Source organism: Aspergillus stella-maris, assembly GCF_047715825.1.
Source record: "Aspergillus stella-maris strain CBS 113639 unplaced genomic scaffold BDV14scaffold_47, whole genome shotgun sequence".
Lineage (NCBI taxonomy): Eukaryota > Fungi > Ascomycota > Eurotiomycetes > Eurotiales > Aspergillaceae > Aspergillus > Aspergillus stella-maris.
The window spans coordinates 110,671-133,675 of NW_027396841.1; the positions used below are offsets into that span (position 1 = coordinate 110,671).

General features: G+C 52.3%; 10 protein-coding genes across 10 annotated transcripts; 3 read left to right on the plus strand and 7 right to left on the minus strand.

The window, feature by feature from the left end:
- Positions 1 to 1,065: 1,065 nt before the first annotated feature.
- BDV14DRAFT_202444 (WD40 repeat domain-containing protein) lies at positions 1,066 to 1,860 on the plus strand (the record flags this gene model as incomplete). The annotated part of the gene is made up of 1 exon (XM_073774041.1): positions 1,066 to 1,860. The coding sequence occupies one exon, from the start codon at positions 1,066 to 1,068 to the stop codon at positions 1,858 to 1,860; it is 795 nt and encodes a 264-aa protein (XP_073625777.1).
- Positions 1,861 to 3,444: 1,584 nt separating this feature from the next.
- BDV14DRAFT_97721 (uncharacterized protein) lies at positions 3,445 to 6,374 on the minus strand. The gene is made up of 4 exons (XM_073777949.1): positions 6,220 to 6,374; positions 5,124 to 6,163; positions 4,483 to 5,075; positions 3,445 to 4,434 (listed from the first exon to the last, which is right to left on the minus strand). Exons 2-4 carry the CDS (start codon positions 6,144 to 6,146, stop codon positions 3,519 to 3,521), a joined length of 2,532 nt encoding a protein of 843 aa, XP_073625778.1. The 5' UTR covers positions 6,147 to 6,163; positions 6,220 to 6,374; the 3' UTR covers positions 3,445 to 3,518.
- A 3,099-nt stretch (positions 6,375 to 9,473) lies between these two features.
- Positions 9,474 to 12,399, minus strand: BDV14DRAFT_97756 (uncharacterized protein). Its single transcript, XM_073777951.1, has 2 exons — positions 11,951 to 12,399; positions 9,474 to 11,900 (listed from the first exon to the last, which is right to left on the minus strand). Exons 1-2 carry the CDS (start codon positions 12,186 to 12,188, stop codon positions 9,940 to 9,942), a joined length of 2,199 nt encoding a protein of 732 aa, XP_073625779.1. The 5' UTR covers positions 12,189 to 12,399; the 3' UTR covers positions 9,474 to 9,939.
- A 71-nt stretch (positions 12,400 to 12,470) lies between these two features.
- On the plus strand, positions 12,471 to 13,068 carry BDV14DRAFT_97726 (uncharacterized protein). Its single transcript, XM_073777950.1, has one exon. It carries the CDS (start codon positions 12,612 to 12,614, stop codon positions 12,912 to 12,914), a length of 303 nt encoding a protein of 100 aa, XP_073625780.1. The 5' UTR covers positions 12,471 to 12,611; the 3' UTR covers positions 12,915 to 13,068.
- A 2,037-nt stretch (positions 13,069 to 15,105) lies between these two features.
- Positions 15,106 to 15,666, plus strand: BDV14DRAFT_177674 (uncharacterized protein). Its single transcript, XM_073769464.1, has 2 exons — positions 15,106 to 15,396; positions 15,482 to 15,666. Exons 1-2 carry the CDS (start codon positions 15,270 to 15,272, stop codon positions 15,646 to 15,648), a joined length of 294 nt encoding a protein of 97 aa, XP_073625781.1. The 5' UTR covers positions 15,106 to 15,269; the 3' UTR covers positions 15,649 to 15,666.
- Positions 15,667 to 16,206: 540 nt separating this feature from the next.
- On the minus strand, positions 16,207 to 16,609 carry BDV14DRAFT_177675 (uncharacterized protein). The gene has a single exon (XM_073769465.1). It carries the CDS (start codon positions 16,577 to 16,579, stop codon positions 16,265 to 16,267), a length of 315 nt encoding a protein of 104 aa, XP_073625782.1. The 5' UTR covers positions 16,580 to 16,609; the 3' UTR covers positions 16,207 to 16,264.
- A 106-nt stretch (positions 16,610 to 16,715) lies between these two features.
- Positions 16,716 to 17,144, minus strand: BDV14DRAFT_97793 (uncharacterized protein). The gene has a single exon (XM_073777954.1). The coding sequence runs from the start codon at positions 17,006 to 17,008 to the stop codon at positions 16,784 to 16,786; it is 225 nt and encodes a 74-aa protein (XP_073625783.1). The 5' UTR covers positions 17,009 to 17,144; the 3' UTR covers positions 16,716 to 16,783.
- Positions 17,145 to 17,633, minus strand: BDV14DRAFT_97792 (uncharacterized protein). Its single transcript, XM_073777953.1, has one exon. The coding sequence runs from the start codon at positions 17,575 to 17,577 to the stop codon at positions 17,281 to 17,283; it is 297 nt and encodes a 98-aa protein (XP_073625784.1). The 5' UTR covers positions 17,578 to 17,633; the 3' UTR covers positions 17,145 to 17,280.
- Position 17,634: 1 nt separating this feature from the next.
- Positions 17,635 to 18,394, minus strand: BDV14DRAFT_97791 (uncharacterized protein). The gene is made up of 2 exons (XM_073777952.1): positions 18,359 to 18,394; positions 17,635 to 18,294 (listed from the first exon to the last, which is right to left on the minus strand). Exon 2 carries the CDS (start codon positions 18,220 to 18,222, stop codon positions 17,761 to 17,763), a length of 462 nt encoding a protein of 153 aa, XP_073625785.1. The 5' UTR covers positions 18,223 to 18,294; positions 18,359 to 18,394; the 3' UTR covers positions 17,635 to 17,760.
- Positions 18,395 to 18,593: 199 nt separating this feature from the next.
- BDV14DRAFT_210287 (FAD-binding oxidoreductase) lies at positions 18,594 to 20,717 on the minus strand. The gene is made up of 4 exons (XM_073775861.1): positions 20,293 to 20,717; positions 19,536 to 20,242; positions 19,263 to 19,471; positions 18,594 to 19,207 (listed from the first exon to the last, which is right to left on the minus strand). Exons 1-4 carry the CDS (start codon positions 20,650 to 20,652, stop codon positions 18,936 to 18,938), a joined length of 1,548 nt encoding a protein of 515 aa, XP_073625786.1. The 5' UTR covers positions 20,653 to 20,717; the 3' UTR covers positions 18,594 to 18,935.
- Between the last annotated feature and the right edge of the window lie 2,288 nt (positions 20,718 to 23,005).

Genomic DNA, 23,005 nt, shown 5'->3' on the forward strand with positions numbered 1-23,005 from the left:
CAACATTGCTTATGGCTCTGTAAGTTTAAGTACTTTGAGAGGGTGAGATGTGGCGCTGGAAGGGCGCGGGCCGTGCCGCGTTGCTAACAATACCGCGGACTCGTGTCCATCACCCGCATCTGATTAGGTCCTTCTACCATGTGCAGTTCACTCGGAAAGTCCTGGATCGGCATGCTCGTAGGCGTAAATGGCCCAGAGTGTAAGACGCGCATAAGATCCTCAGCCTCAGCAGGAGGTGCGACCCGCCCACTGCGCAAGTCTCGCGCCCTAATGCCCTTCCCATAAACTTTTCTATTTGCAAGCCGATTCTCGAAGAAAATGTCCGTCTGGACGCTGAGGCTCTCTATGATACCCGTGGATTTGGCATAGGCAGTGAAACCACCAAAGCCGCTTGCACTGATGGCTACAGATATCTCAGCGCTTCTCCCCAGTGGCCCGAGCGCACATGCGAGACTACCTCCCAGTGTAAACGCAGCACCGCGGCTGAACAGATCTACTGAGGAGTCATTTTGGAGAAAGATAACAAGGTACGTCGTGTCGAATCCCAATTGGCCTCCGAAGCCCACACCGGCGATTGGTCACTGAGGAGGGGGGCGACCATGCACCTTCGCTGGTTCGGGCAACAAAAATCCCGGAGCCAAAGCGCGCAGACCCAAGGAAGGCTGCGCGAAAGAAGGGCACAATCAGAAGACCCTAGAGCGACGTTAGTCACGGGCGGGAACGTAAAAAGAGGGGGGAGGAATTTTTTATATCTGACCTTGACATCGTCGGGGACATCGTGAGTTCCAAATAGTTCCAAATAGTTCCAAAGTAGATGCACCTGGTGCCCCAACGAATGACTCGAGGATTTCAGCTGCAGCTATACATTTCTCTGTTGGTTTTTAAGCTTGGTTAGTCAGTGCAGTTTGAAGAATAAGACATCAACTAACTTCGTAACGATGTGTGGAATGGCCAATGCGGCTTGTGTGGCACGCGCATTCTCCTTGGTTTCAGTGACTCATTGAGGGTTTAGAACTTGGCAATGTCCAGCAAATTCTCGTCAGGGGCGCTGGCAAGGCTGGATTTATGCGACGCTTGTTGATCGTTGCACGTGACACGAGGCTGACTTGGGATGAGGCTGAGCGCCATGACAATACTGGCGCAGTACTTTATACACTCCAGCATGCCCAGCGAGTTATCGCCGTTGTATTCTCACCAGATGGTAACCGAGTGGCAACTGCCTCAAAAGACAGGGTTATACGGGTCTGGAGCATCGAAACCGGCAACCTCATCGGCCAAAGTGGCCAGTTTTCGCATTTCGTATCGGCAGTCGAGTTCTTTCCTAACAGACAAAGCCTGGTGTCGGCATCCAGCGGCACCATTTCCATCTGGAACATAGATACTCCCGAGTGGACACTACAAACCAAGCTCGGTATCTCCGGTAATACTCGACCCTGGTCTAACCGCACCATCACGAAGCTCGCCATATCCCCAGACGACAAACTCATTGTAACCGCCGCCGAAACAATGGTTTCGACACGCTTCTTGAAGGTCTGGGGCATTGAGACGGGATCTCTCAAGGTTAAAATCCATGGCCCAACAGGTCCGAACTCGTCCTTGGTCTTCTCTCCCGATAGTCAACGTCTTGCAGCCATATGCAAGGAAGAGAAAGATCTTTACATCTGGGACTTGGACACTGGAAAATTGACGGTGAAGGTTGACAATGGGAGTTTCTGGGCTGGTGCTCCGGTTTTTCTCCTACTGGTGACTTGGTTGCTTCTGCTTCGAATCATGGATGTCTTAATATTTGGAGGCTTGAGGTGTAATAAGGATACCTATTATTCTGTATTTAATGGTTATTACTCAATCTGTTCCTTTTAGAAACAATGATTGTGGCGAGAAGATTAATAATACCTCTATTTACGGCTCTAATCTACCCCTAGGTACTAGGACGAACTAAGCTACGACGGTCCACAGCCAGGGTAGATACGTAGTCCTCAATTATTATCTTCAATAATGAATTTCCAACTCTGGGCAACGTCTCCTAAGCTTCCGAAGGGGTATACCACAGTCATCAAAATAGAGTCCATAAGCTACCCGGCTCATTTTCTAGGATATGAAGAAAGCCCTTCCTCCCGTCCAAGCAAGCAGCAACAAAAGGGCAATCCATCCTTGGGCGCCGCTCCTTCCCCGCCCGTTGTACCATCGTACCTTCCCCTCTTGAAATGAAAACCCTTCATCGCGCCTTCCTTTTATCGTCAACATCCAATGCACCCAAACAGGAAGGTACGACCTATGTCCGGCCCGCACGGCTCCTTCTTCATCTATCTAACGATCCCGGCCCTCGATCACACCTTCCTTCCTTCCTCGCTTCATTCGTTCCTTCCTAGATAGATAGATAGGTAACCTTGCCAAGCATGGGCTCTTGGCAAGGAACGCGCGGTGGAGCACCTGTCCGCCCGCCCGGCTCCGCTCCGTTCCGCCGTCGATCTCTAGCGGGCCATGGTTGTACACTAGGTACACTACACTACCCCTTTCAGTTCTGATGCCCGCGTGCTTCAGCCCCCGGCCATGAGATATACTGAGCACTGTAGCGTAGGTGAGTGTGACTGGCACGGTAAGATAAAATAAGCTGATATATATTTGGCACGGACTGTTCTTCAGGTTACGGACCTGAACGCATATATCTCGCAAGGCTTTTTGCAGGGGCCGCTATGTGGGAAGGAGAGAGCTACCCTATAGGTAGAAATGATTGTGGTCATTGTACAGGCGCTGAGGCAGCGAGGGCTATTTTCAACACATAGTCTTTCAGAGTATAGCCTATCTAGCGCCAGTGAATCTCTTCTAGCGTTAGCGAATCTCTTTATAGTGTATTAGTGTATGGAAATTCGAAGTTCATTCAATTCCTATCAAATATAAAACCAAGTATCAACAAGCAACGCTGAGCTTTACTATGTACTGTGTCCACCCCCTCTTATTCAAGTAAGTAGATGAAGGGAAGCTAGGGTGCTCCGTGCGATGCCATGCCCAAAAAGTACTCGACAATGTAATCCAAAAGGATAGATTCTAACAATTTAGCCGATAACAAGCGATGCAATACCGATACCAATAACAGGTCAAGGTCCGTCTCGATAGTAGCAATGGTCAATAAAAGAAAGGCCAGGAACAACAAGTTCAAGCGCATCAAAAGCAAAGCAAAGCAATGTTAAATCGTGATAGTGTTTGCTGTGCTGCGTGGAGAGAAAGTTGTCCCGTGATTCATAAGGTCATATCATGTCCATGGAAAGAAGGTGAGAACGTAAGAAAGAAGTTGACAAAATGCACCCATAACGCCAATATGCCAACGCCGGTTTTCAATGAGATGTGTTGTGCGCCGGACTCGAATAGATGAAGATAGTCTGAGCGGCGAGAAGTGGAACGATGTGTTGAGAAGATAATGCTGATAACGCCCCTCATGGTCGGTGTGGTGGAAGAATATGATGATGATGCAAAGGAGGTATAACCCTCTAGAGTGTTGAATCTGTTATGAACCACTGCACTCACAGCCAGTCCCCGATAGGATCATTCTGCGGCACCCGTGTGGGGGTCGGCAGAGGAATATCAAGTGCAAGGTCCAGCTTCGGCGGCTTGTCCTCCAATGCCCCTTTCTTGGGCGACTTCATCGGAGACTTCGGGGGTGACCGAGAATCTTGCCTAGGTGGTCCCTCGCGGACAAGCAAGTGTGGCCACTGGTCTTCCACAGCAGCAGAAATCCAAGTCCTGAGACAGTCGTGCACGGAAGAGTAGAATTTCTCCTTGCATTTTCTCATTGTTTCGCCCATGACTTTCTCGAACCCAGAAGCGCGGAACTCGTTGCGGAGCAGGTTTCGTTCCTCGGCTGTCGGGAGCGATGCGATTAGACCGTTCATTAGATCCAGGTGGGCGGCGAGGTAGTTTGTTGCGTCCCACTCGACGCCGCCGACATATGGTGCAGCAGGGACAGGTGGTCGCAGGGCAGGGAAATGACGGGCACGGTAGTCACCGAGGGACATGTCGGACTCAATGACGGGAACCACGTTAAGGTGGTGGAGGAAGATCCAGAACACTTCCTTGGTAACACTGACAATTTCCTTGCACCAGACGCGGTAGGGTCGGGATTGGTAAATGTTTGCAATGAATGAGAGGGGTTCGTTCTCCTCGGGAGGGTCGCGGAGGTAGGTGAGGAGGCGGGCGGTGCGCGTTGCAGCGTCTTCGGTGGATACTGCTGTGGAGAGCTGGGTGAAGATGAGGTTAATGATGATGCCACGGGTGGTGAACTCGCTTGGACCCTTCTTTTCTTTGTCAAAGAGCATGCTGAGGAGGGCGGGGAAGAGTTCGGCTTCGATGTCGGTCAAGCGTTGCAGGGCGACAGATGTGGTGCAAAGTGCCTTGAGGCAGAGGAGTGTTTCGTGGAGGAGGTTGTCTTCGTGTTCCTCTCTGTTGGTTGTTAGTAGTAGTCCTCATTATCCGGAAAGGCCAACTTACCTCCACTCAACCTTCTTGATGCGATAGATCAACTGCACAATCTCATTCATACCTCCCTGAGCGATAAAGTCATCAACCCAACTGACAGTCTCATTCCTAAGGAGAATCCGCAGCTTATGTATTTTCCCAACCTCAATAATCTCCGGTTTCTGAATCTCCTTGAGATAGTGTACAAAGTCCGAAGGATCAGCAGCGGTATCGCGTCGTGCGGTAGCAGAGAGCGAAGTGGTAGACGCATTAGGAGTCATGATCTTTGACAGTCCGTTCGTCGTACCCATGTCCATAGACTTCGGGCGTCGGTGGAAAGAGCTTCCGCTCTCGGGTCGTTTCTTTATCGGTGAGGAGGAGTTGCCTCTGCTAAAGGTGAAACCGCGGCTTCGTGAGCGTGATCGAGACTTTCCATCGCGAGTCTCACGTTCCTCCTTCTTATCCTTTCCGCGCCCTCGACGGCCGTTACTATCGCTTGCGTAGGAGCTTCCACCGGCGCTGTGGGGTGCCGCATCGAGTTTGTCTTTCTGGATAAAGTCGGCTTTGATGTTTGTGTCTAGAGATCGCATCTTGTCTCGCATGTTGTGAGGAATGTTTCGAGCGTCCTGTTCATGTTAGCTTAGTATTACCTTATAAGAGGGAAGGATGCTTACAAGAAGCTTCTCAAACTCGCTCTCAAGATCCTTCGCGTTGAGCCGCTTGTGCAAATCAGCCTCGCGCTCCTTCGCATTGAAAGCCGAAATAACTTCTTGTACGCGCGACGGCTTCTTTGGACTTCCTTGTGCCTTCACCTCTGGCTCGGGTCGTTCAGGAGTAGACAATCCTCGAGGCCGTCCACTCTGCTTCTTGATCGAATAGGTATCGACCTGGTCGATGTTGGATGCTTTGCTAGCAGAGAAAGGCCCAAACAGATCCTTTACTTTCGTTCCGCTCGCAAAGAAGTCCGACTTCGGCCGGGGCTTGTTGGTTCGGCTTGTCAAGGATGGCTGGGTGTAGTCGTAGAAGTTGCGTTGCTGAGCCGGGCTATAGCCTTTTGGCGTGTAGAGCGAGACCTCCTCTTGCAGGGTTCTCCTTCTGTTGCTGTGCGCCGGGGAGGGTTCATCCCGGAAGGACGGTGTTGGGGTTCCGAACTGAGTCCAAATGGGTGAAGGTAGGTTGTCCGCTGGATCATTGGGACTCTGGTTCTCCTTGTTTCGAATGTCCTGCGACTCGTCCGACTTCCGTCCCTGGGACCGTCTCAGGATAGCCGCGAAGCTGTTCGTAGACTTTGCCTTCTTCGGTTGGTTGTTTGGGTCATCAGCCGGTTTCTCTGGCTTGCGATCCATAAATTCCTTGAGCGACTTCAAGGAGACAGCACTCTTCGTCTTCTTGTGTAGACCGCCCCTTGCGGGTTTGTTTGGAGCTTCGTTGTCATACCCGTTGTCAGGTACATCACGATTAGGAACGATCTCGCCGAGCGGCTGTTGTTGGTATGTTGGCATTGGCGGGTATTGCTGGTTCTGAGTATCGGTTGGGCCGATAAAGTATGTAGTCGACTCGCTCTTGAATGGGTTTTGCGGGGCCGCATCGCTGGAAGACTGGTTGCGTCTGTGCCCAAGGAACGCACGGAACTTCGACTTGGTTGGAGACCGGGGCGCGTCTTCGAAGATAGCGGGGGCTTGTGTGGGAGGAGCCATGTTCTATCGTGCCAGACCTGGAAGTTCAAAGGTCAGTTATGTCGGGAATAGGTAAACGGGTAGATGCACTCACAAAAAACCAAAAGCAACGGCCCGAAAGTAAAAGAAGCAAAGAAGGTAAGATCAAGAAGCAGAAGCACGGAAGCGAAGCGCAGCACAAGCAGAAGCAAAGCGAAAGTCAAACGAACAGAAAGCTCAAGCTCAACTCAAACGAAAATGCAGAGCAAGACGCAGCGCAGCTCAGATGCAAAAGACATGAAGTAAGTAAAAGCCCAAAGCAGAGGGAGGCGAAGCGAGGCAAAGCAATGCAGGCGACGAAGTAAAGTAAAAGCCAAAGTTAGTTACGGCAACAAAGCAGCGACACGGCAAGTTCGCAGACGCAGACGGGCAAGGCCAGCAATATGAATCACCTTAGCAGTAGTAAATTGCAGAACAACAAGACATCATTATCCGCAGGCTGGACCAATATCGCTCATACGCAGCAAGACCACCCTCGACGTGGAGGTAAACACTCTGCGGGCGCCGTCGGTTGCCGTGGGCAACAGCGCCAACACTGCCGGGGATGGGCGGATCGCTGGATCGCTGGCCATCAACGGCCCAGCCTAGCTTGATCCATCAAACTTGGCCTGGCCAATGGGAGGGCGTCTAGTCTCCATTCTGCAGGTTGAATCGTGACACAATGGCGGGGTGGTTCATCCGGATGGCTGATTGTTCGTTGTTTTGCTGCGCTTGGTGCGGGCTGGGCTGGACTGGACCTGTTATGCGACGCGACCGGGTGAGATCATAATCGGCTTCTGGTCGTGATGATAATGCCATTGTTACTTCCGTACTTTTACCCCTGGTTGGAGAAGGAGCAAACATTGTTGGGGTTGGTTCTGGTGTTGCTATTGGTATTGGCAATAACCAAGTTTACTGGGGAGAAAGGTCTGGTGGTCTGAGGATCGGAGGATCACGGGAACAGGCAAAACAAGGCAACTGACCTCTCCAAATCCAGGCATGCAGTCCTTCTGCATAGATGCCTTATGATTACCCTATTTTAGTCTTTCGATGCGGGGAAGAGTTCGTGGTCCTGTGTCAATGCGACCCTGGAGATGTGGATATATTCGTGGTCATGTTCGTATCTTAATAGTAGCAGCAGTAGTATAGACAGTCTGTGATATACAAATCGTGATGCAAGTACAAAAGAAAACCCAGATAGATAAGAAGTCTTGAAGAAGTTAAAAACAAATGCTGGACACCGTGTATGCTTAGATATTTCCTGTTGTTGTGTTTGTCATGAATTCATTATTGTCATGACCCTTGTCGTATGTATGATGCTCCATGCAAATGCCTTGCGATGCAGTTGACTGCTATCGCTATCGTCAATCCAACCCAAAAAATGCAATGTAAAAGAAGTGAAAAAAATTGGTCTGGTAGAATGGTAATAATGCAATATGTGAATGTGTATGTTCGTTTCGTAGTCGTATAATCAATCAGTGCGCGGCGACAACCGCCTTGAGCATGCCCTTGAGTCTGGCACCTGCGCTGGGCGGAGGAGTCGGTTCGCGTCTGCGACGGTGACGGTGGCGGCGCTGACGTTCGGGATCATCCCTGGTCGATCGAGGAGCCTCATCTGCAGCGGTCTCTGCGTACTCGGGCTCGGCTTGTTCGACCTCTTGCGCTTCGGCGATCGCCTCGGACTCTCGGCGAGCCCTGCGAGCTTCGCCACGAGCAGGGTCTTCTTCCTTGCGCTCGCGGCGAGAACCACTGGACCGATCCAGAGAAGGTCGTCCTCCCTCGGTAGAATCACGATGACTGCCGTGAGAACGGTGGCTGGTGGAGGAGCGTCTGCGAGGCGGCTCGACGAGGTTCGCAGTGGCCTTGGGAGCGCTGATCTTGGGGAGCGGACCGTTGCTTGACACTTCCTCCTCGGAGGGAGTGTACTTCAAGTAGTGCCGAGGCCGGGGAACCGTAGAGTGGGAGTGCCTGGAGGAGGAACCAGCGTCGCCGTCTTGGCTACCAGCTGAGCTCCTCTGTCGAGAAGACCGGTGTCCAGACTCCCTGTCCTTGGTGCTAGCCCGGCGTTCAAGTCGCTTGGCTCGTTCGCGCTCACGTTCACGCTCACGTTCTCGCTCCTTCTCGAGGTTGGCACGTTCCTGTTCGGCAGCGAGCTTCTGAAGACGTTTCATCTCCCGTCTTGACTTCTCCTCGTATTGCCTCCTAGACTCTTCAAGAGCCTCCAGCCATCTCTGGCTCAGCTTGTTGCGTTCAGGCTTCTGCACAGGTGGCGGCGCGGGCGCGGGCGCGGGCGCGTGTCGGCGGCGTCCTTCGGAGGAGTCCTTTGAAGGTCGGCGATCTTCACGAGGTTCTTCACGAGGCTCGGAAACGTAAGACTTTCTTCTTCGGCGTCGCGAACGTTCGGCAGGTTCTTCCGTGGGCGGGGCGGACCTATCCTCGGCGTAACCGCCGCCAATCTCGGCTGAAGTGTCGGGCACATAAGTCTTTGGCGATGGCTCGCGATAAGCCCTTGGTGATGGCTCGCGGTAAGCCTTTGGTGATGGCTCGCGATAGGTCAGTGGCGAGGGCGCGCGGTAGACGTATTCCGGTTCGATTTCCCGGGTCGATTCTGCGGCAGGCTCAGCGGGAATATGCTCGACGACGGGCTCATAAATGGGCTCAGCAACGGGCTCCTCTTCGGGGAAGGGAGAAATCGACCGGGCGCGTTCCACAGGTGTAGGGATAGGTCGGGTGTAAGACACGTCCCTAGGAGCCGCTTCAACCACGGTGGGTTCCTCGACTGGTGCTGGTGGCGCAGGCTTTTCGGCAGGATGCTCGCTGGCAGGGTGCTCACTAGGCTCGTGGACAAGAAACTGTTCAACTGAGATTGGCTCGGCGGCCGGCTCAGGAGCAGCAGGTTCCTCGACCAGGGGCTCTGCTGCGGGCTCCTCAGCTGGGGCAGGTGTCTCAACTAGCGCTTCTTCGACAGGTGCCACGGCAGCAGGTTCGTCGGGAAGTTCACGTGTAGCCTCAGGTTCCTCTGGCTCAGGAGCTGCCGCGGCTGGCTCTTCAACCGGAGGTGCTACCTCAACAGCCGGCTCCTCCGCTGGGAGTTCGGGCGCCTTTTCAACAACGGGTAGCTGCTCCACGCTTTCGCTAGGTGCAGCCACCGGTGCCTCGGGCTCCTTCACTTCCTCAACAGGCGGTTCCGGTGCAGGAGGTTCCTCTGGTGCAGGCTCTGCCGCAGCAGGCTCGCTGGGCGCAGGTTCCTCAGGTGCGGGTTCTGCGACGGGCTCCTCTACCACTGGCGGTTCCTCAATCACTGCAGGCTCTTCGGCGGGCGCAGCCTCAGGCTCTGGCGCAGCAGGAGCTTCAGGCTCAATCGCCACGGGAGCAGGTTCCACTGGCTCGTCCGCAGGAGCTGCCACTTCCTCTGCCTTCTCTTCCGGTGCCGGAGCGGTCTCCTCAAGAGCCGGTTTTTCGGCTACTTCGACAGCGGGGGCTGCAGCCTCAGAGGGCGCTGGAGTGGGCTCACGTTCATGTTCAGCTGCAGGCAAAGACTCAGGCTCCGGTGCGTCCGCTTCGGGTGCTGCAGGTGGTTCGACCTCCTTCTCAGTAGGCGACGCGGGCGGATCGTCAAAATCGATCAAAGCGTCTGATCCCTTGGCAGCCTCTTCCGCTTCGAGCGCGGCGTCCTGCTCCGCTTGCTTAGCGGCAGCTTCCTTCTCAGCTTCAACTTGATCGAATCCTGCTTCTGGGTCAATATCAGGGAAATCGTCTTCTGGTGATGATTAACACCTTTCAATTCAGGTGATCCTCAACCGGGGGGTGACGTACCATTGGTGCCCGTTTCAGCGGGTTGCTCAGGAGCCTCTTCTACTGCTGGCTCAGGGGTAGGTTCAGGCTCTTCAACTACGGGCTCGGCAGCCGGAGCCTCAGCTTCGACGGCAGGTTTCTCTTCCTCGACTGGCTCAGCTGGCGGCTCTGCGTTTTCAGGAACCTCTGCCACTGGCTCGGGCGCTGCAGCTTCCGGTGCAGGCTCCTCGACGGCTGGCTCATCCTTGGTCTCTTCGACTGGCGCAGGGATGGGCTCGGGCTCCTCGACAGCCGCAGGCGCCTCCTCCGCTGCGGGCTCCGGTGCAGGTGGCTCGGGTTCAGCGGGCTTTTCTTCCTCGGGTGGAGGTGAGGCAGGCTCCGCAGTTCCCTTTTTACCCTTCTTTTTGCCCTTCTTGCCTTTCTTTGACGTTGGAGGTTTGAACTCTTCCGCTGGTGGCTCCGGTGTGGGCTCTTCCGCTGGTTCAGGATCGGGTTCAGCAACGGGCTCTGGCTCAGCGGGAGGCTCAGCAGGAGGCTCAGCGGCAGGTTCAGGTTCCGCAGCAGGCTCTGGCTCAGCAGCGGGCTCTGGCTCAGCAGCGGGCTCTGGCTCAGCAGCGGGCTCTGGCTCAGCAGCGGGCTCTGGCTCAGTAGGAGGTTCCTCAGCCTTCGGCTCTGGCTCTGGTTCAGCGGCCGGTTCAGGCTCAACGACGGGCTCTTCAGCCTTTGCCTCTGGCTCCGGCTCCGCAGCAGGTTCAGGTTCGGCGGCCGGCTCTGGCTCTGCAGCTGGCTCTTCCACCTTTGGCTCTGGCTCTAGTTCGGCAGCCGGCTCTTCGACCGTTGGCTCCGGCTCTGGTTCAGCAGCGGGTTCAGGCTCGGGCTCGGGCTCAGGCTCAGGAGTAGCGGCACCCTTCTTCTTTTTCTTGTCCTTCTTCTTGTTCTTTTTCGAAGGTGGTGGCTTGAACTCTTCCTCTGCTGGCTCTGGGGTCGGCTCGGCGGCAGGCTCAGGAGCGGGTTCAGCGGCAGGTTCAGGCTCTGCGGCTGGCTCCTCAGTCTTTGCCTCTGGTTCCGGTTCCGCCGCAGGCTCGGGGTCTGCAGCTGGCTCTGGCTCCGGTTCTGCGGCGGGTTCCGGCGCGGGCTCGGCAGGAGGCTCTGGTTCTGCCGCTGCAGCTTCGGGCTCCTCAGCCTTTGCTTCTGGTTCGGGATCAGCGGCAGGCTGCGCAGCTGGTTCTGGCTCCGCGGCCGGCTCAGGTTCAGGAGCAGGCTCGGGTTCGGCTGCAGGTTCAGGCTCAGCAGCAGGTTCCGGCTCCGGTTCTGGATCTGGTGTAGCAGCAGCGCCTTTCTTCTTCTTTTTTTTATCTTTTTTCTTGTTCTTCTTTGAAGAAGCCGTCGTTTCGGGCTCTTCAGCGGCTGGTGCCTCTTCCACTGGAGGATCTTCGGCGGCGGGTGCGTCTGCTACTTCGGACTCGGCTGCTGGCTCTTCGGCGGGCGCGGCTGGCGCATCGTCTGCTGGTGTATCGGCAGCGGCAGCCTCTGGCTCAGTTGGCTCTGTCGTAGGCGGTTGTTCTTCGGCTGATTCTGTGGCGGGTGCTTCTGCGGGCTCGCTCGTTTCAGCCGCTTGTTGCTCGGCCTCTGCAGCTGGCTCTTCAGCCGGTTTGTCGTCTGTTGACTCTTCTGCAGGTTTTTCTTCCTCGGTAGCTGCTTCGGCGGGCTTTTCTTCCGCCGCTGGTTCAGCAGCCGCATCTTCAGCGGGGGCGGCTTCTTCAGCTGGAGGTTTCTCCTCAGCTGCTTCTGCAGCAGGCGTCTCTGCCTGTTCGCTCGCTTCGGCCGCTGGCTCCTCGGCTGGCTTTTCGTCACTAGCTTCTGGAGCAGCCTCTGCTGGTTTCTCTGCTTCTTCAGACGGCTCTGTGCCCTCGGGCTTGGGCTCTTCTACCGCATCTGGCGGTGTCGTTGCGCCCGATGTTGCTGAAAATCGTCAGTTTTTGCAAAGCAAGAATGGCAGAAAAATCACGTACCCGCATCTGGTGATGCATCTTCAGAACTATTTGATTCGTCCTTTGGTGCATCTGTGGTTTCAGCATTCTCCTCTGGAGCATCGAGCTTGGTCTCCTGGTTGTTCGGCGTCAGATTATCATCCTTAGTGTCCTCAGAAACAGGGTGGTAAGAAAACTGAGCCGTAGAACGGTCGAAAGATTGATAACGAAATTGATCATCGAAAGATTGATAATTGTACTGGGGGAGTTGAGCATACATCGGGGACCCCAGGTTCCTCGGATTCCGCCGGGTCGGAAACTGGATTGGAAACCTCTGGGTTTGAAAGATTGTTGTCGTTGACCGGGGCTCGTTTGGCGTTATTATTCTTCTTCTTATTGTTGCCTCCTTTCTTTTTGGCCATCGCAAAAGGGTCAGGTGCGTCGCCTGATCGGCTCTAAAAATATGATAGGTTCGTCACGGCGAGGGGTAGAATAGCGAGGAAATATAACAAATCAATGAGGCATCAGATCACGGAATCGGGCGCTTGTGTAATCGTCAATCGTTAAGTTAGGCCGGCGTTGCTTGGGGTGGGAGGTAAGGAGTCAATTGCAAAAAAGAAAAATATGAGGCGACGAGACAGATGAGGTGTAGGATGTGAGAGCAGAAAGATATTGGATAGCAGGGTTCAGCAAACGTCCAAATATGAGTGGATGGAGAAGCAACCCAAACAGCGGGAAAGCCGTCTATCCGCCAACCGCAGTAAGGTCCCTGTTGAAGACCAAGGCGAGGCGACGTATGGCAGTTCGTTCAGTATCCAGATGTTTGGAATTCGCCCCGAAAAGTCGAGATTTGGGCTTGACGATGGGGGGTGTCATGAACGAACTACCCAACGGCATTTGCAGTGATTGGGCCACGTCTCACAGGCATATGGTCCTGGTGGGTCAAATCGGCCGATTGAGGAAGAGGAGGAAAGGCCCCTCTTACTGCAAAGCGCAATCTGGGTAGGGGCCGCTATGCATTGTGAAATTATAGCTGCATCAAAGCCCGCAGTAGCCAGAAATAGTGGCCGGAGCGATGGGCATTGGGCGCGGTGTGCGTGGTCTTAGTGGAGTGGTACCACAGCGCCAGCTTTGCTGTCAGGCCTGCTACGCAATGTTCGCATTATTTCCGGTTGCTTTTCGAGCCTTCGTCAGAGGGGCTGGGCCAACAGACGGTGACTCGGTGAGACGGTGAGCATAGTTGGGACTGAAAGTCACGACTCCGGCCCACAGAAGATTTGGTTGTCGCCTTGTCGGCTGTCGCAACCCGTGGGAGATGCATTGTTGCTACCAGGGACTACCAGGTACTGTACCTGACACGACCGGGTCAATTCGCCGATGGAGAGAGGCAGAAGCGAGGAGGGCAACCAGACTCCTGAGCCGGAGAGTGCATCTGATAATTCTTGCATGTTCATTATTCTGGCATAGTTGTTCGTGGATCTCCACTTCTTCGTATGGCATCTGCCCAACCACACCCTTTTCGGCGAGCGACATGAGACACCAGGTGGCTGGCAGCCGCTGGGTGCGTGGAGTCAAGACTGGGCCTTGGCGGGATTGGAAAGAATCTGGAATTTGTCGATTACTAACTAGAACAGAGCCATAATGAGATAGCGTAGCTATTGCCCTTCTAGAAAAAGAGAATATGATGCAGCGATACAGGGTGAAGGACGTGGAAAGAGAGAGAGGCAAGAGGGAGAGAGGTTTCTCCACGCAAAGACAAATCAGCAGCCCCGTGGCGATCACAGGACCACAAGTCACGGGCCACCGACCGCCAACCACTCGCTCGCTCACAGACCACTCTCAATCTCTCAATCTCTCTAATTGACTCCACTTCTACACCGACACTGTCACCGACTCTACTCTGACATTTTCTCTGCCAGACTGCCAGACACCAATTGATGACTCACAGTCTCCCGATCACTCTCAGCATCGCCAGTGCCAGACAGAAATCGAGATCTATCTGGCAGCCGTGATCACCACCCAAGCTGGCCAAAGCTTCGCGAACAAGTCGAGATTCGAGAAGAGTACCAACTACCGACGGCTATCCGCAGTGGCACCTTGTACAAAGTGAGGCAAATCACACTCGATGACAAGCTGGCAGCCGCTCAGTGGCCGGTCTCTGAACCCAACCGCCGGTCGCGCTCCTGATTCGAGGAAATGGAAATCGGATAAATCTCACGAATACCAACCGAGTCATTAGGCGTCTGGATTAATCTTAGCCCACCCCTGACGAAGAACTTGGCTTCAGGGTCTTGCCTGGTACCTTGAACAATTCTGTTGAATTCTATGCATACCCATACATAAGGGGTCGATCACACGCATTGCGAGGGCGTTCTGGAGCTTGAAGCTCTCCACGTTGACAAGCTTCACTCATGACATCAGTTGACTTCTAGTCGGGCATGTACACCGAGGCAATTGAATACGAAGTATGAGCTTTGACATTTCTGCGTAAAGCAGACCGCAATCGAGTCGATCCAGGAACGCTCAGATCACAATGACATCAGTGAAGCATCTCGAAGTCTCGATTCTCCAGCTTCATTTCCTCGATGCGGGTATGGTCGATGCGGTGAGTGTCAGATCTATTCTTGCTCTCGTGAGTCACGATTGCTGCCCCAGGCCAGAAAGCATTCAGGGGGGTTGGAGCACCCTGGAGAGCTACACTGGGTTGGTTGCGATGCCTTCACAATTCGAGTTGAGAAGTATTAGGAGTAGACTTTGTAAATGGCGCTCTTCTAACGCGCCGTTCCTGGACTGTTGGCCTTGCGTAGATATTTGTACGTCTCTAGAAGATTACGCCCCGTAGCTCGTCCTATAACCAACAACACGTAAAAATACTTTAAACCACGTCCTCGGAACTCAGACCCAAGCCGGATTAAAATCAACACGGCCGTGTTGAAGTTGCGCGATGGAAAAGAACTCATGCGTATTGTGATTTTTTGTTCGAAACTAGATCATATATTTTCACCACTTGGTAGCTAATACTACCTATGAGCCAACGCGAGGTAGACAATGGTTCAAAAAAACCCCACAAAAACACGATTATAACATACGAATGGAATATATAGAACTTCAAGAATCTCGTTCAAAAAATCGCGCATTCCGCGTGGTAAATTACTCACATACCACACCTCCACATTCCTCTCGATATCCCGCAAATACGAGACATGAGGAATGCTGCATGGAGCGTGGAAATATATAAACACCAAAATCAGAATAATACAATCCCTCTGCCATATTCAAGCAATCTTACTCAAGCCATAAATTTTTGATCTTTATTATATCCGTTTTAAGTGCGACACAATCTACCGACGGAATAGCCAACATGAAGTCCTCAAGCCTCCTCTCCCTATCCCTCACTCTCCTCCTCAGCTCAATGGCACCAACCCTCGCAGACAAAACCTGCACGCCCAGCTTCGACTACTGCGCCGACGAACTAATCAAGAACAAAGGTGCGCTTGCCCTTCCCTTCCCTCACACCCCCCCCCTTATCCACCCCACTCACCTCAATTACTAAACTTGTATACGTGTGGACAGGCTGGACAGAATCCGACATAAAATCCGCCCTCTCCGGCTCCGAATTGGCCTCTACAGACATCAACACGATTCTATACCACTGTACGAACCCGGGTGCGATTGGGCATTTTAAAGTTTGTGAGGGGGGTTGTCAGGATACTGGAACGGAGGGGAGTAAGAAGTGTTAGGCTTTTAGACAATTTGTGGTGGGAGTTGGGTGTTTGTGGTGAGAGGGGAAGGGGGGAGGGTATCTGGGGTTGATGATGGTCTTCGAGTTGATTGAGAGTGAGAGTGAAGTGGGACGATAAGAGGGGAGATGAGGATGTTATTTGGATTTGAATGCGCTGCTGTGTATCACAGGTAGCCCTTCCTAAGTTTCCTATGGTATTAGAGTACTATGTAGCGGCTGGGGGTCAAGGAGAGGAAAGGGGTATGTACTTATGTAGTGAATATTGAGTGGAGGCTTCCAAGTTATATAAGAATAAATCTTCGCTGCCATGTACCGAGAGGAGAAAGTGCAGGTCTATCCGTCCAGTAGTAGTCATCCACATGAAGTCATATCTATAAAGCCCCTCTAAACACGAACATCTGACACAGGATGAGGTGTTATAGACGGAAACGACATATCTCTGTAAGATATATTTCGAAGCTTCTGAAATTGCCTTTCACCGAGTGATATGGAACAGCCCTCTTTGACCATCGTATGTTATGCGCGCACTTGAGTGATCGGTAGTCGACAATGGAGTCATCATCTTAGTAGTGTTTGGGGGGGTAGAGGATATCTACAAAGGTAATATGACTCGATCACGATGATACGTAGTTGAATGCACCGACATAAACCATCCGGCACGTTGATACCGCGTACAATGAAACAAGTAGTTGTTCGAGGTAGAGGTAGATAGATAGCCCCACAAAATGACTCTCTCGGATCGATACTCCGTATAGGCAGAAGTGCTGTATTGGTACAGAGGAGGATGATGATTGTCTTCCTTGTTCATGGGGATTGTTTAATAGGGCCAGTGCCGGGGCTGGGCTGAGGATGGAAGGACAGTCATAGGCCCGTATAAACCGTGATTTGCAGATCAAACAGAGTGTGCAAACAACCATATCGTAAGACATGCGAGAGCGAGAAAACTCCAATTGATAAACATGATTTGCACCTGAAACCTGTAGTCTAGAAAGCGCAATTCTTAACCACCTATGGAGCAGGAAAAACTACCGGTCCTCCAGGTTTGAGGACCAAGGCGTCCGGATAGAGCTCTGCAGCATTGCTAGACTTTCCATGCAGCAAGCAGGATGGCTCTCTATACCATCAATTTCATCTTAATCATAAAATTGAATTGACACAAAATTGCGGTCGTCAGCTTGAGCGCTGCGCTCTTCGCGTTGAACAAAGTGAGAGTTGTGCTTTTTTTTCTCAGGAACATCGTCGTATGAGAAATCTGCCAGTAGAGTAGCGCCTTCATGCCATTCTATGATTTGCGCGAGTTCAAAGCCCTGCCTGTCAGGGCGAACGTGGTTCGCTAGAAGCACCCTGAGCACGTCCATGTGCTGTGCCGACCCAGCACGGCATACCAGATGGTGTTGAACATGTTCGATTTACCGTAGAAACCATGCACTATTTCCTTTGACGGCGGGTCTCTCGAGCTAAAGCGCTCATAGACAAACTCGAATACGAGATGGGGATTGGCACCGCGGTCAATAAACATTTTGACTAGTTTGGCGTTTCCTTGCTTGATGACATCGACGAGGGGATAGTAGCCGTAGGCTTCCAGGTTATATCCATGTTTTAGAAGGGCTTCAATCGCAGCTTTGTTGTTTCAAATCACCGAGGCTCGCATGGGGTCATCCATGCGCTCTTTGTAACGGGGCCACTTGAGCAAGAGCTCGAAGATCACAAGGTTACCGTTTAGGGCGTCCATTAAAGATGCCATAACGTCCTCATTATCGGAGTCAGACTGAAGTAAGTATGTGGTCTTATCGTTCCAGAGGCGCAAAAGGCGTTTCACCAGGGACGTCCACTGCACTCGAACTGCAAGGCGTAGCGCAGAGTAAGTCGTTTTCGCGTGCTCGAAATTAACACGAGGTTCAAGCCCGACCTCGTTGCCAATGGCCATGATCAAGTCCACAAGCTGAGCATGGCGAAGGCGAATCGCGCAATGGAGAGCGCTACGTAGTAAAATCTCTAGTGGACTCTCTGCAAGCAAGGCCTTGAAGGTGTTTAGATGCCCTCATTACACTGCAAAATACAATGGGTTGGGCATACTGTACAACTCGTCATTGCATATTTTTTCCTTGTCCTATGAGTAACTGAACAGATCATCTCTGGCGAAAGGCAAAATTTGATCACGAGAGATCACATATTCCCTTCCAGATTCAGAGCCCAGATACAACACATGCCTCTCGCGACGCTCCACTATAGCATCGAGACGTGAGTATCCTGGAGCGACCAATTCAGTAATAGCACCCCCAGGCCCGCGGACTTTCGCAACGCCTGTGAAACCAGGTGCGAACGATTCAATAGTAGCACCCCCACGCTGCAGTAGTTTGACGAGACCTGTCCGCCCATTTCTAGCGGCCCAATTGAGAGCTGTGGAGCCATGGTACCGTATGTTGTGGCGTAATGAACGGCGGCGGAATATCCTGTACAGTGCTTTGCAGGTTCGGATGAATGTGCTGAGATCTCTTTGGTACTCTATATTTTCGGTTATCATGAGAAGAATCTCCAGGGGAAAATGGACCATGGAATTGAACCTGGCCATTGGAATGCGCGAGTGAGGAACGAATGCATGGATGGTTGAGTGATGTTGGCTTGAGCAAAACACGTGGTCTGGCTAGAAGCGTTGTACCTACGGATTAGTAATCAGGTCCTTCTGCTCAAGCCAGTGGCCTACACACCTTCTTGTCTTTTGAGCTCGCTGATGTTGATTTGAGTGGAATTCCATTGGTAATGTGGGTAGACAACATGAGGGGGATTTGATGGAAGTTGTATGATGTCTGGGGTGGACAGTAAGTACCTAGGTAGGTACCTACCTAGTCCATTGCACTTTCCTCAACAGTAGGTATCTCTAGCACCTTCTTTCAATACACCACGAATCACTGGTCTAGCAGCGATTGCGATAACACATGCTAGGGAGCCGAGCACTTGAGGAGTAGTACGCTGCTTTCTTACTGCAAAACATGTAGTTGCTTGAAGTTATGCCTGGTCAAGGCACTGCCGTACAACCATCGTTACTCAGAGTAGGGATTCACTATGTTATTAACTGCAAAAATCCAAACCTTTCAGTCTTTCTTATGATAGCTGCGTCTCAGCTCCACTGCCAAGTACCTCTTCTTCTGGTAGTACAACTTTCCCGCTCCTAGACCCAGGTACTCGAGCGAGCCCTAACCTTACATTTAGAAAAGAAGCATCACACCCCCTCCAATATCCTCCATTTCTTGGCTTCCTATCAAACCAAATTGCCCCTTCCTCAATCTAGATCCTCAGCTTAAACCCACCGTCATTCAACCTTACGAAAACACCCAGCGGATCATATTCATCCCGGACATCCTTCAGACGTTGGACATTCTCCTCCGGAAATCCCAAGAACGGATCCTGCCACTCACCCGCATCACCCATATACACGAACTCAGAAGCAATTCCCTTTTCCTGGTTGATCCCGTGCAACCGCTCCGTAAACTCCTGTGACCAGGCCTCCATTTTTTCGTCGTCGGCGGCATTGGCCCAGCTTGTGCTGAGCTGCCAGACTAGATAGAGACATTATTAGACCTAGGTAATTTGTGGTTGTTTAACTCGACTCACTCATCAAGGGCTCAGGCTCAAGACCCCAGACATTTCCGACGCCATTCTCCTGCGCAACACGTAGGGAAGATGGCGTCATTTCATTGAGCACAAAAGTTGGCGCTAGACCCTCTACATAAGCGATCTCATCAACGGCGACTTTCCACGCTTCGTAGATGGAAATCAGAGCTTCGGGATCTGGTTTGCTTGTCCTGTGCGAGAACATGATTCTAATCCATTGTCAGTAAAGGCACATCAACAAGCATATTGAGATTGCAATAGGTGCTCAAATACCGAAACATCTGCTTCGGCGTATCAAGCAGCGAAGCCCACTCCTTCAACGTCGTAACATTATGAATCTTCTGCATCGCAGGAATTTCATGAAAACCACCAAACTCACTTGGCGGCAAACTCTCACCCTCCTGCAACCCCATCAGCGAAGCAGACGCAACCTTAGTCGTAGCATTATATGATATAGTGGCGATCATCCCCGCCGCAACTAGATCCTCTTGATTCCCATCAGCCCGCGCAGAATCACACATAGCACCTATAAACGCAGAGATCGAACTCTCGTTAAACACCTGAATTGTACTCGTCACACTCGGGACATCGAACGTCGCCAATTCAAATCTCGTCACAATGCCGAAGTTATTCGCGCCTCCTTTCAGAGCCCAGAAGAGGTCCGGGTGCGAGGATTTAGTAGCCGTAACGAATGTCCCGTTCCCAAGAACGACATCGTATGAAACGACATTGTCCATCGCGTACCCGTACTTATTGTTGAAGTAGTGGAAGCCGCCGATCAGAGTTAGACCCGGCACACCAATTGTCTTCATGCGGCCGCCGATTGCGGCGCGGCCGTAGGGTGCTAGTGCATTGTAGACGTCGTACCATGTTAATCCGGGCCCAACGGAAATGGTGTTCCTGCTTTCGTGGACCGTGACGTTTGTGAGGAGGTTTAGACCTAGTAAGATGCCGCCGTTGATGTTGTTTGAGCCGGGGACCTGGACACTCTTAGTACTTTCGTTCGATGTGAATGGAACGAGAGACAGACGTTCATATGCCCGCCTCCTCGAATAGCAAACTTCGCGTCGCACGATGAAAGGACCTCAACGGCGCTTGCGACATCGCTTGCTGTTTTGGGGACGAAGACGCATGCGGGAGTGAGATCAGCGCGTATGTCCCAGTAGCTGTCGACTGTTTGGAATGTGTAATTGGTTTGGCCGGGGTATATCACGCTGTGGCCAAACGAGCGAGTGAGCTTCGCACAGGCACATCTTTCAGAGGCAGTGACATTGACGAAAGTGGAGGGTATGCTGATTGCAGCAGACGAAGTAGGAGTAAACGCAGATCCCAAAGCCAAAAAGGGGGCGATGGCTAGTAATGTCGATGAAACAAGGAGCTTCATCTTCATCTTGGCTGCGATAATTAATCGATCGATACGTGAGAACCAATGCAGGTGATTAATCAAGAACTATAGCAAACGTTTGAGACCAAACTAGGTTCTTAAGCACAATTTATAAGTACACGCAGATACCCTCATTTCCGACCCGCCCTGCATCCCCGTCAGCAAGACCAAGACGTACAAGGCGTAGTCCAAATTAGGTGGCGATGCCTAGAACCGACCACCTCGGCTTCGCTTTATTGCGCGTCGTATAGTCGTATTGCTCTCCCGTTTATACCCTGTCTAGTGCCATTGATGTATCAGGTCCCGAATTGGCAATATTTAATGTCGATCCCGTCGACGGGAAGCGGACCGGACCCGAACTCGAACCCGAACTAAATACTTGTGGGGCTGGGGGGTGTTCCAATATCCATGTTGATTGGTGAGGTACCCATTATCCTCATCCTCCGTGCTGCTATCCCTGGCCGTATCTGGCTCGGTATCCAAATCTTCCAACGGAGAAGGGCCCGAGCTGCAGTCGTCAGGATTGCAGTTGTCATCTGACTTTGAACTCAACTCTTCTGCTAAAGAAGAATCCGACTTGTCGCTACTAGACACTGATATTGTGTCGGGGTTCTCTGCATCTGGGTCCTGCTCTGGAGAGGGAAGCAGCACGATCTTGCCTTCCCTCTTTGCTGCAGGTGAGGATACCTTGCGTGATGCGGGCTGTCCTCCAGGTACGCTCTGCTTGCCAGGTCGCGGCTCTATCCTTGATGATGATGGTTGTTCTTCATCATCCGTGTCATTCAAACCTGGCCGGCCGTTATCGGTATCATGCCTTAATGCGATTGATGGGAAGATGAGACTTACAGTTAACAATGTCACGAGATTCGCTCTGCACGTTATGATGGTTGATGGGAAGATAAGGCTCACAATTGCGAGGGTTAGAAGAGCCAATTGGTAATGCTACGCCTGGCTGCTGTAAGTATCATGCCTGGGTGAAACTTAGAAAGCACAAGACTCACGTCTGCCACCAGATGCTGGCGCTCTGGTTCCACTTCTTCTAGGTTCAGAAACTTCAATCTGGCGCTGCTTGATGATGCCTCCCACGTCAAGTTCAGGCTGGCGCGGGCGTTTGTTGGTGGCTGTCGGCGGCATTGGCATAGCTGGCAAACAAGTGTCATTATGTGTGCTAAGATCCTCAATGTTCTCCATCACTTGCTGCTTTTCAATAGAGTATGTAGCATGAGGGGCCATCTGCTTGATACTGTGTTGCCATTGTTCAGCAGACCACAGCCCAATGGTGATTGTCCCGCCATCAAGTGCAGGCGGCTTGTATGCCAGGTACTGCGTTGCAGGGTCGAAGGCACACTGCTGTTGAATCACCTCGTTGAATCTGGTCCAGCTGAGGTCGCTGTATTGAAGTGGCGTGGTGCCGTCATGATCCAGAGCAAACACGTCAAGTCCCAGAGACGCACCTTGTTCCTTGTGAAACTGATTATAAACCGTGATGGTATAGGCTGCAAGATCCTCTTCATTATTGTCATCAAGTGAACGCCTGGCGCGTCTGCGGGCCTTGCGAGGCTTGCGCTGTTGTTGTTGTCGGACATATCGTCGGTGGATAAGGAGAAGCTTGTACAGGGCTTGAATGAGGGAATCCTGCGGGCTCGGCTCCTTGGCAGCATTAAAGAAAGTCCGAATGACCTGCGGAAGGCCAGGAATAGTTGCCTGAATGTCCTTCTTGAGCCGGTACATGGCTGTCTTCTTGGTAAGGTCCAGTGTGTCATATCCCTTAGTATTTATCATGTTTAAGAGGGTCCCTAGAATCTCAGACTGTTCCATAATGTCTGGCTTGTGTTGGTCGGGGAAGGCATTCCATATTTCCGTCAAGGACGCGTTGCTGGGGTAGGGCTTCATGGTGGCCATATTGCAAGGCTCGAGAGCAGAACAAGTTAGCATAAAGAGTGGAATGGACAAGCAATTCCAGAGGTACAGGCTAAGAGGATTAGAGAGAGGCATACCAAACAAAGGCCGCGTGGTGTGCAACCTGGTGTTGTGGAAGAGTGGGGCACCTGAGCAACAATGAAAAGCTTCCTGCTTGGGCTTGGTATCGAACTCTCCGCGCTTGGAGTCGTGACGAGGAGTGTTCCAGTCGAGGTCGTCTAGTAGAGGATGTTTTCTTGTGGTTCGTACGCGTCGTGGTGGGGGTGGGCAGGTTGGCTGGTTCATGCGATGGTCTGGCTACCTATCTTTCAAGCAGGATGTAAGCATAAGGCAGAGCAGATGTTGGTATAGGAGTGTATAGGCAGGGAAGAGATACTGGATATGCTTTGGTGGTTGGTCTCACGGTGCCTGAAGGAAGAACGAGGAATGTTGAGGGTTG